At 65.6% G+C, this 9,786-nt stretch overlaps 1 protein-coding gene across 2 annotated transcripts; it reads left to right on the top strand.

Moving 5' to 3' along the window:
- Positions 1-517: 517 nt before the first annotated feature.
- On the top strand, positions 518-8,871 carry ACBD4 (acyl-CoA binding domain containing 4). Of its 2 annotated transcripts, XM_064473090.1 has the most exons (11): positions 518-648; positions 750-870; positions 959-1,043; positions 1,111-1,231; positions 3,807-3,920; positions 5,110-5,216; positions 6,023-6,173; positions 7,404-7,573; positions 7,924-7,968; positions 8,283-8,389; positions 8,481-8,871. In XM_064473090.1, the coding sequence occupies exons 1-11, from the start codon at positions 579-581 to the stop codon at positions 8,851-8,853; spliced, it is 1,464 nt and encodes a 487-aa protein (XP_064329160.1). In that variant the 5' UTR covers positions 518-578; the 3' UTR covers positions 8,854-8,871. The 2 variants fall into 2 exon arrangements, with proteins under 2 accessions (XP_064329160.1, XP_064329161.1); XM_064473091.1 differs by having other exon boundaries at positions 8,283-8,622.
- Positions 8,872-9,786: the final 915 nt, after the last annotated feature.

Raw genomic sequence — 9,786 nt, 5'->3', positions numbered from 1 at the left:
CCCGCTGCAGGGGCTCACTTGCCGGTGCAGGGGCTCACTGTCCTGGTGCAGGGGCTCACTGTCCCGGTGCAGGGGCTCACTGTCCTGGTGCAGGGGCTCACTGTCCCGCTGCAGGGGCTCACTGTCCCGCTGCAGGGGCTCACTTGCCGGTGCAGGGGCTCACTGTCCTGGTGCAGGGGCTCACTGTCCCGCTGCAGGGGCTCACTGTCCCGGTGCAGGGGCTCACTGTCCCGGTGCAGGGGCTCACTGCCCGTCGCACCCTCCCCGGCACCGGCCGCCCGTGCCGGGTCCCCGCCGCGCTGCAGTGCCGCCCGCAGCCCGCCAGGGGGCGCGCGGTGGGACGGGGCTGCTGCGCACGCTCCATCCATCCAGCAGGGGGAGCGCGCGCCGCGCCTCACCATTGGCTGCGGCGCGCCGGGAGCGAAGGGGCGGGAAAGGGGCAGGGTGGCCCGTTTCGGAAGCGAGGCGCTGATTGGGCGCGGGGCGGGGGGGCCGATGGAAGGCGGGCGCTGATTGGTCCCTGCGCTCCCCTCTCAGGGAGAGGGACGCGCAGCGGGGCTGGTGTCGGTGCGGGGGTCATGGAGGAGGCGGGTTGCGGGGCGCAGTTCCGCGCCGCCGTTCAGGTTATCCAAGGGCTGCCCCGGAGCGGTGAGTAGGAGCCGGGAACGGGGCCGGGGCGCTGCGGTTGCGGCGGCGGCGGCGGCGGCAGCGTCCCGGCCCCGCTCCGCTGAGGCCGTGTCGCGTCGCAGGTTCGTACCGGCCCTCCTATGAGGAGATGCTGCGTTTCTACAGCTACTACAAGCAGGCGACGGCGGGGTGCTGCCAAGGCCCAAGGCCCGGCTTCTGGGACCCCATCGGCCGGTACAAGTGGTAAGGCCGCCGGGGGGGGTGGGGGGCGGCCCGCTTCTGGTAGGAATTACCCCCCTCCTCCCCGCCTCACAGCCGCCATCACCCGCAGGGACGCCTGGCACAGCCTGGGGAGGATGTCCAAGGAGGAGGCGATGGTGGCTTATGTGGCCGAGATGAAGAAGGTGGCCCAAAAGGTAACGGGGAGGGGGAGAGCAGGTGGGGTGCTCAGTGGTGCCCGTTGCAAGCTGCGTCCCTCCCCAGATCATTGACACGGTGCCCATGGATGAGACGACGGAGGAGATGTTTGGGTACTTCGAGCCCCTCTATGAGGTGATCCATGACATGCCCCGGCCCCCCGAGGCTTTCTTCAAGAGGAAAGGGGGTGAGTGGGAGCCTCCGCACTCTGCTCGTGCCCAGTGCATCCTGCATCTCTGTACCATGCTCTTCTTTCCTGGCTTGTCACTCTTGCTGTTCCCTGCTTGCTTCTGCACTGCTTCGCTCTTCCCAAGGCACATCCTTCTGCTGCCCCCTGAGGGGGTGGGACAGGATGGACACACCACGTCCCATCTGACTCCCCCAGGGTGGTGCAGCTGCTGCTGAGGTGCTCGTTTGGGCACCAGCAAACAAGTGTCTCTTCAAGTGGTGCAGGTGTTTTTTTAGTCTGGGCTTTGTCTCTCTTTGAGGAGAGAACTTGAGATTTGGCTTCCAAATGCCCCTTGGCCCAAATCCCTGTACACAGTGGAGCAGGGGATCAGCTCCCGGGGACTGTTTGCAGGGGAAGGCTGTGCTTTCTCCTGGCGCTGGCCCATCTCCAGGCAGGGCGGGCTGTGCATAGAGAGTGCAGGTCATCTGATGTAAACATCTGGATAGGCCAGCCAGTTTTTGCAGTGGAGTGGATGTGGAGAAGCTGGGCTTGAGAAACAGGATTACTGGGACCACCTTGTGCTAGAGAAGAGTCCTTCCCAGCCCTTCCCATGCCTGTGGCTGCTGCCTCACGCTGAGAAGTGGCTGGGGACTGTCCCACCCCTGCAGCAGGGCAGTCCTCAGCATCTCTGCCTTGTGAGAAGCGTCTGAGTGTGTGAGGGGCTGGACGTGGTTGTTCAGAAAGCTGTTGGCTACTGCGGAGCGAGCCTGCCGGCTACACATCTGGACATTTGGCCATGTCCTATCTCCAGTAGGGTAGCACATGAGCTTTTGGGGTATATTCACAGCAGATGTGTAAAGTGTCCATGCTTTGCTAATGTTAGAAGAGCGCTGGCAAATAGACTGACTCCCCGCATGTCCCCAGGCGTCTGTCATGCGTCTGACAGTTACTGTCACCCCCTGCTGCCAATAGGGATGCCGAAAACGTGTTGCCAGTAAGGCTTGGCCTCAGGATGGCTGCTCCTTCCTGTGGTACCCAGGCACTTTTTTCCTCCATTTTGATGCTGAATCCCTTAAAAAGGCAAATAGACTTAATTTTTTCCTGGAATGTAGAAGCTGGGTCTGAACTCTTGGTTGTTACCTGCTTGGGAGTGTCATCCTGCGCTAGTGTCACTTAAAACGACACTGCCACTTAAATCTAAACCTGGTAGCATCTGTGAAGCGAATGAACCCGAGGTGTCTGAAACGGTGGTTTAAGCCTGTTGAGTCATTGGTGTTAAAGGTTGTCAAACCCGCCTTCAGATTTTGTGTGATTGCAAGCGTTTGTTACCAATAATCCAGAGGAGAAAGGTCATTGTAGACGCTGTGGCAGGTGAGAGCGGAGTGTAGCAGGCACGGGGCCCTTGGTGGCTGCGGAGCTCTTCAGGGGCAGAGGTGCTGCGCAGTGGCAGTCTGGGCAAGTTTGGTTTGGTTTATTTACAAAGTCAACACACCATTAAGTGGCTCTTGGAACCCAAATCGTGAACAGTTCAGGGTCCTGACCAGTTTCCATTCAGCAGAGCTTTCACTAGCGTCTTGTACACATAGGCCAAGATTCTGATGCAACTGGGAACTGACGATTAATCCCTTAATGCGCAGGCCTGATGCTTTGCTGCCAGCCTGGTGGGCACAGGGGGCTGGTGTTGGAGCCAGGCAGTGCTGTGCAAGGCAACAGGGCCCTGCCTGTGCCCACCCCCCCCGTGGGGCAGGCTCAGGGGTCACAATGCACACGCTGAGGCGGGATTTTGGGATGGTCCTTGAGCAGGGCAGCCCTGGCCCAAACTGCTGTGCAGGGTGAGGGCTGTACTTGTCCCCCTCAGGGGGTTCAGTCACCCAGGCTGGGCTTGGGGGGTCCCACAGCCGGGCCTGCTGCGGTGGTGAGGCAGGTTGGGAATGGCGGAGGTGTGCGGACAAGGCGCAGGCAGGGCAGCGTTGCCACACACCTGCCTGGCCAGGAGCAGGGAGCAAAGTCCTGAGGGCTGCTGTAAATGCTGCATGTCTGGGCTTAACCCCATGGGCTCTGCAGGGTGGTGAGGAGGCTGGATCCCTGGGGAGGCAGCTGTCCTGGGCCTTCCCTGGGGTGCTGCTGCCTGATGAAAGCCCTCGCAGGCGATGGCGGCATGCGCTGCCTAGACAAGGCACTCTCTTCTTGCGTTAGGCTCTGTTCATTACCGTGGGTGTGCAGTGTCCCCTGCCAGGGGATGAGGATGGTGGCTGTCACCCGTCGGTGTTTACCCAGCTGTCGGCTGGCACTGATCCCTCTGCCTGCTGCTGCTGGGGCCCCCCTGCCACCCCCAGGCGAGCGAGACAGTCTGCACGGGGTAGACCCTGCTGACCAGTTGAGTTCACCTTGATTCCTGGGCTGCCAGCAAACGCAGCCATCCCCTCTGCATCTCTGCCAGCTGCTGCGTGTGTCTGGTCTGCCTGGCAGGAGGGTGGCCCCACGTCCGCGTGTCCCCCAGCTGTGCTGGTGGGGAAGCAGTGCCGAGCCCAGCTGCTGGAGAGCCTGCACTTGCAACGCTTTAATTCTCCTCTGCCCCTTCCCCTCCGTGCAGGCAGTCAGGAGCGGACGGCTGACCCCAGCCAGGACGACCCCGCGAGCAGCCCGGCTCCAGAGCGCCCCGAAGATGCCCTGCCCAGGGAGCAGCGCAACAGGCAGCACGTGCCAGGTTGGTCTCCCTGGTGTGGCCAGCACCCGGCAGAGACCCCACGGAGGATGCATCGGCGACAGGGCTGGGCTGCCCGCAGAGCTGTTGGCTTCTGGCACCTCTGGTCTGACCCTGACGGTGTTTGGGGTGTTGCCCAAGTCACGCAAGCTGGAGCTTTACATGGGTCCAGCTCTTGGCGCCGTTCTCGACGCTGGCATAACCCTGGGCATGGTGGTTTGACTCTTATCTGTGCAAAGGGGCCTGATTCTGCTAAACCACAGTGAGAAGGCGAGGTTGTTTCCCTGTGGACTGGGAAAACACCATCCTGGAAGGTCCATGTTGCAGGAGGGGATGTTCTTCCTTGGCTCAAGCCAAGTCTGCCCCTTCTCCAGCACTGGGAGCCATGGTGCTGAGCCCCAGCCCCCCCGCCTGTGCCATGGCTAATGCTTTGGTTCTGGCTTTTCTCATACAGCCCCTTATACAAGCACCCACCCACCTCCTTGTGCTTTCCCCAAGGGCACACGTGGCTCTCCTGGCCCGGAGGGGCCTTTCGCAGTGCCCTGGGCTGGGTAGGGTGCTCTGGGGAGGCGTTCCTCCTGCCACCGTCCTGGCCCTCCCCCAAGGAGCATATATGGTCACCGAGTGAGTGCCTGCATCCAGGCCGTGCCCATCCTGGGCTTGCAGTGTGTGGGGAGCTGGGCAGCATCCGTGCTTGCGCGGCAGGGCGCCCTGCCACCCCGGTGGCAGTTGGTGGTGTGGGAACGGTGCCTGCTCTCTGCTGGAGCGGCCAGGGCCAGGGATCCTGCTGGAGGGGCTCCCTGATGTGCCAGGGTTTGGGCTGGCCACCGCAGCAGCCCTCTCCCTGGGTGGGAGCTGCACGTGGGCAGAGAAACCCACCATAAAATGACACCGTGCCAGGGCGTGCCTGCCTGTGAGCGGGACTCTGCAACACCATAGGCAGGAGAAGGGAAAATTCGGTCCCGGATTCACAGCCACGATCTGGGGAGTGGTAATGGAGCTGGTTCCGTCCCCCTCTGTGCCTCAGTTTCCCTCTCCTCCTGCCTCGCCTTGTGCACAGAGACTCTGGCTTCCTGCCCGCTTGTGGACCTGTTGCTGTGTGGCTGCACTGAGCTTCTGCTGCCCTCCGGACGCAGCCGGAACGCGTCTGCCCTGCCGGCGCCTGCGGCTGAGCCATGTGCTTCCCTTCCAGGAGGTGGGCTGGCTCCCACCGCCAACGCGCTCGAGGGCAGCCAGGTGACCAGTGACTCCGAGGGGGACGTGTACTGCGATACCCTGGAGCAGATGGAGCCTGAGCAGGTAGTGGAGGGCTGGGATGGGCTGGGGTCCTGCTGTGCCACGGTGGAGCCTTTGCCTGCTGCCAGCCCTGCCCTGCCTGCGCTGTGCAGGCAGATCTCTCTGTGTTGTCAGCTCCCCCAGCTCCGCACACCACCGCGGCACTGCCACGCTGCCGCTCAGCACCACCATCCTGGGAGCCTGGTGAGCCCCCCAAAACCTAGGGGCCACCTGGCTGCAGCACTCGCTTTGTGTCCCTCTCGGAGCCTGGTCTCCGTCACCGAGGGGAGGCTGAGGAGCCCTTGGTGTGCCCCACACCACCCACAGCCCCCCTCCTTCCTGCAGCGCAGTCCCAGAGGGTCACTGGTGGGCTCCCAGGGCTGAGCGAGGCCGGTGGCCCCGAGCAGGGCTGCTGCAGGCACCTTGCACCCCTGCTGCTCGCTCTCCACCCCCTGCTGCGGACCAGGGTGCCGCCACTGGCAGCACTTGGCACCTGAGGTGCTACGGCAAGGCTCGGGGGACCCAGTGGGCAGGAGGGAGGAGGGCGCCTGCTTGCCTGGATTCTCCCTGGAGCTCCTTCACTGTCCCAAGCCTGGGCACCTCGCTCCTCTCCAGAGTTGTGCTCTGTCACTTCCCAGCCATGTGCTAACTGGTGCTGCTGGTGGGATTCAGCTTCGCTCAGCCCCGTGTGCCCTCTGTCACCAAAAATGCCCCTGCAGGGCAGGGGGAGAGACACCACCACTGCCGCGGCGTTGCACGCCTCTCACCTGCCGCCCTCCCGCAGCCCCCAGGGCGGGGAGCGGGGGTCTCAGGGCCCTTCTCTCGCGCAGGCTGGGCAGCTGCTGGGGCTCTCCCTGAACGGTGTCCAGGCCGGGCCTGAGCCGCCGATGCCCTGCAGCGCTGGGCAGGGAGAGCGGGCTGAAGGCAGAAGACTAGAGGGGAGGAGCAGCGCTGGCCTCGCAGCCCTTGGCTCCAAGAGAGGTGGGTGCAGCGTTTGGCTCCTGTGTGCCTCCCTGCTGCTCCCTCCCTACCTCCCTGCAAGCAGGGCCAGCACTGGGGGGCTGAGCAGAGAGGTGAGGGCTGCAACCACCACCAGGAAAACAACAGTTTGGCTCCAGCACCCAGGGGTCGGTTGTTCAGTAGCCACAAGAAGGCCTCAGCATCCCCTCTCTTCATCCTTGGTCCCCAAGCAGTTCAGTGTCCTTACCCCTGAGGACACATCTCCTGTGTTGTCTGTTCCTTGCAACGGTGCTAAATTGCCTAATTTTGAGGATGCTCTGCTGGCTCCTCTCCAGCAGCTGGGTGGGGAGTGCAGGCCCTGTGGTCCCCACTGCTGGTCCCTGCTGCCAGCACCTGTGCCAGGTGCCTTTGGATGTGCGTGGTGCTGGGGGGTGAGCTTTGCCTGGGAGGCGAGCGGGTGGAGCTGGGTGCGGGTCCCAGGGACACCCTGATCCTGCAGCGCCACTCAGCCAAACGCCACCCGCCGCCACCGCTGCTGGCATTTGGGGACAAGCAGGCGCTGAGCTGTGCCGCTGCAGAGAGGGGACAAGGAGTGCCCTGCCAACCTCTGCAGCTACCCCAGACACAACCCCGGGGGGACCTTTCTGCTCCCGTGGCATCGCCACCCTCACCCGTGGGACGGCAGTGGTGGTGCCGCCGCCTCACCTGGGCACAGCCCACCCCTCTCATGCTTATCTTTCCCCGTTAATGTTTCTGCAAACCCTCCTGGGCTGCTTGACCTTGGGAGTTAACTTGTAACGAGGCCGATAAAGCCAGGCTGGGCTGTCCCGTGGGTCACTGGTGTGCATGGGGGATGCCAGCGAGCCCCTGCCCATCTCCCACCTGCAGCGCAGATTATCTGGGTGTTTGCCAAGCTGCAGTCAGGCAGGCCTGGGGCCTCCTGCCTTCGCTGGGTGGTCACCCACTGCCACCACTGTGGCGCTGGGGGGATGCAGTGGCCTGTAGCCCAGAGGACAGGCCCGGTGCCAGCTGGCAGAGGGGGATGCGGGCGGATGGGCTAGGGGCTTGGGGTTGCGGTGCAGGCACCCGATGAAGTCCGTTGCTCGCTGTTGGGTGCCGGCGCACAGAGTGGTCTGTGCCAGCCCCGGTGGTCCTTGGGGAGCGTGAGGCAGTGCTCAGCCTGCCTTGCCCTGCAGACGCTGCATGCCAGCCCCACCGCCACTGAGCAGCACCTGTCTTTGTGCCCCACAGATCTTCGGTTCACCGGGGCAGAGCAGGACATCAGGAGCACCCTGGAGCTCGCTACAGGGCTGCCAGTGGAGCTGGATGCCTGCGTGGCCAGCACGGTCCGAGCCCTGCAGGATGACATGCGGCGAGTGCTGGAGCGCCTGAGCGAGCTGGAGACGCTCGCCTCCGCACAGGTACACGCCGTGCCATGCTGTGTGGGGAGGCACCGCACACCGCCTGGCAGGGCCATGATGCCCGCACCCGCATAGGCCTGGCCGGCAGGGTTTGGCTCTGGTCCCTGCAAACAGGCAGCACAGCGTGCGGACAGACCTCGGGGTTTGGGGTACTGCTGCGATCCGCCTGGGGTGCAGGCAGGGAACCATTGCCCACGTCGTTCCCATCACCCCTGGGGTCCCGGCCCGGCTGCACCACCTGGATTCCTCGCAGGAGCCCTGAGTGGGCTTGCTTCTCCCCGTTCCCTCCCTCGGTTGGAGGTGCAGGGGCTGGAAGCGGGGTGCACCCCAAACTCTCTCCTCTCTCGCAGGGGGATACAGCTGGGCCCGGCCCTGGCCAGCCGCTTGCTGAGCAGGTGAGTCAGAGGCGGAGGCGGCAGCAGCGCTGTGTGGCGGCCCTGCCACACCAAGGGGCCGGAGACACGGTTGGGGAAGGGTCCCTCAGCTGGAGAGCAGGAGACACACCTGGGAATGCATCCCCTGTGTCTGGGCACCGGGGACAAGTTTTGGTGCAAGACCTCTGCAGGATGACAGCCGTGACGAGGACCATTGGGCTGTGACAGTGGCCTGCCACCGCCTGCCTTTCCATGGAGGGCCAGGGGGGTGTTTGGTCACACCGGTGCCACCTTTGTCCCCCTCCCCACACCGCCTCTCTCTGTCCCCTCACCAGGCACCATCCTCATGGCCCCTGGCCCTCTCTCCGCGGACCCTGTTCTTCCTCATCACCTGGCCCTTCGTCACCCAGTGGCTGCTGCGCCGCTGGCAGGGCAGGAAGAGGTGACCGCCGTGTCCCCACCGCTGCCCCCGAGATGGGGCGCACGACGGCCCCCTGGGGCTGCCGCCACCCCTCCTTCCCCATCCTGCTTAGCACAAGCCGGGGAAGCACCACGGGATCAACAAGGGAATCGCATCACGCAGCTGTGAGGTCTCCTGCAGGCCGGGACCCCTGCCCCGAGGGAGGGGAGCCACCACCCCAACTGCCACCGTCACTCTCAGGATCTCGCCAGCACCGCCGGGACGGCAAAGGGACCGGCCATCCCCGGGGAGCAGAGCGTGGGATCGCCCCCACACCCCGAATGGGATCCAGGCGGGTCCCCTCGCTACCGCACACCGACGGACGGACGGACAGACGGACGGGCTGCCTGCTGGCACCGCGGCCCTGGGTGGGTGGTGCGGGATGGCCGCTGTCCCCAGAGACCGGGTGTGCAAAGCGCTTGAACATCGGAACCTGCCTGAATTAAAGTTGCCTTTTCGGCCCAGCCCCGGCTGCCTGGTGCCCTGCGGCGGGGAGGGGACAGCGGCCCTCCCCGGGGCACCGGGCTCTGCTCCAGCCTGGCCGCTCCGCCGTCGCCGCAGCGGGCAGGGGCCGTGCTGGCAGCTGCTCGTCCCTGACCCTGCCCCGCCAGGCCTGGCCGCGGCTGCCAGGTCCCCCGGTGCGGGGGGACTGTCCCCAATCCCTCCCTGCCCGGGGGGTCCCCTCCTCCGGGTGACACGGGTGGCACTGCCGCGGGGAGGCCCGGACCCGGCAGGCCGCTGCCAGCTGGGCCCCCCAGCCCTGACCCCCCCCCTCTGCGGGGGGCTCTTGGAGACCCCCGGGACTCGCCCCCTCTCCCCCCAGTCCCCGTCCCAGCGGTACCACCGCGGGGTCCCCGGGCCTTGTGCCCCACAAGGTGCCCCCCCCCATGGCTCCCCCATAGCCCGGCCCCGCCCCCGGCCTGGGGCCCCGGGGCCCGTGACAGGGTTGACACCGGCACGGGGGGGCGACACCACTACTGGGGGGGTGGGGGGGACAGGGACAGGCCCCGCCCCCCCCCCCCGCACGCGGGCGGACCCGGCCGTCCGGGAGCGCGGCTCCGCGCCGCCCCTGAAAAACAGGCACGCGGTCCCTTTAAGGAGGGACTTTTTTCTGCTCGAGTTTGTTTACATCTTCCTCCGCGCAACGCAGCTCCGCCGCACCCAGCGCAGCTCCGCGATTCCTCCGCCCGCCCCCTCCCCCGCAGCTCCCCCGTGCCGTCCAGCCCCCGGCCCGTTACAGACCCCTCCCACCCCGCCGGGGCGAAGGGACCGGGGCGGACGCTCCGCTCGCCGCACGACAGCCCGGAGGCTCCTCCGCGCGGCGGGGACTCCTTTCGGGCCGCCCCACGGGCCGTCGCGGGGGGGGGGGGGGGCTGAGG

The sequence above is a fragment of the Phalacrocorax carbo genome, chromosome 25 (assembly GCF_963921805.1).
Source record: "Phalacrocorax carbo chromosome 25, bPhaCar2.1, whole genome shotgun sequence".
Lineage (NCBI taxonomy): Eukaryota > Metazoa > Chordata > Aves > Suliformes > Phalacrocoracidae > Phalacrocorax > Phalacrocorax carbo.
The sequence above is the reverse complement of the archived record's forward strand: the minus strand, read 5'-3'. Positions and strand labels throughout refer to the sequence as shown.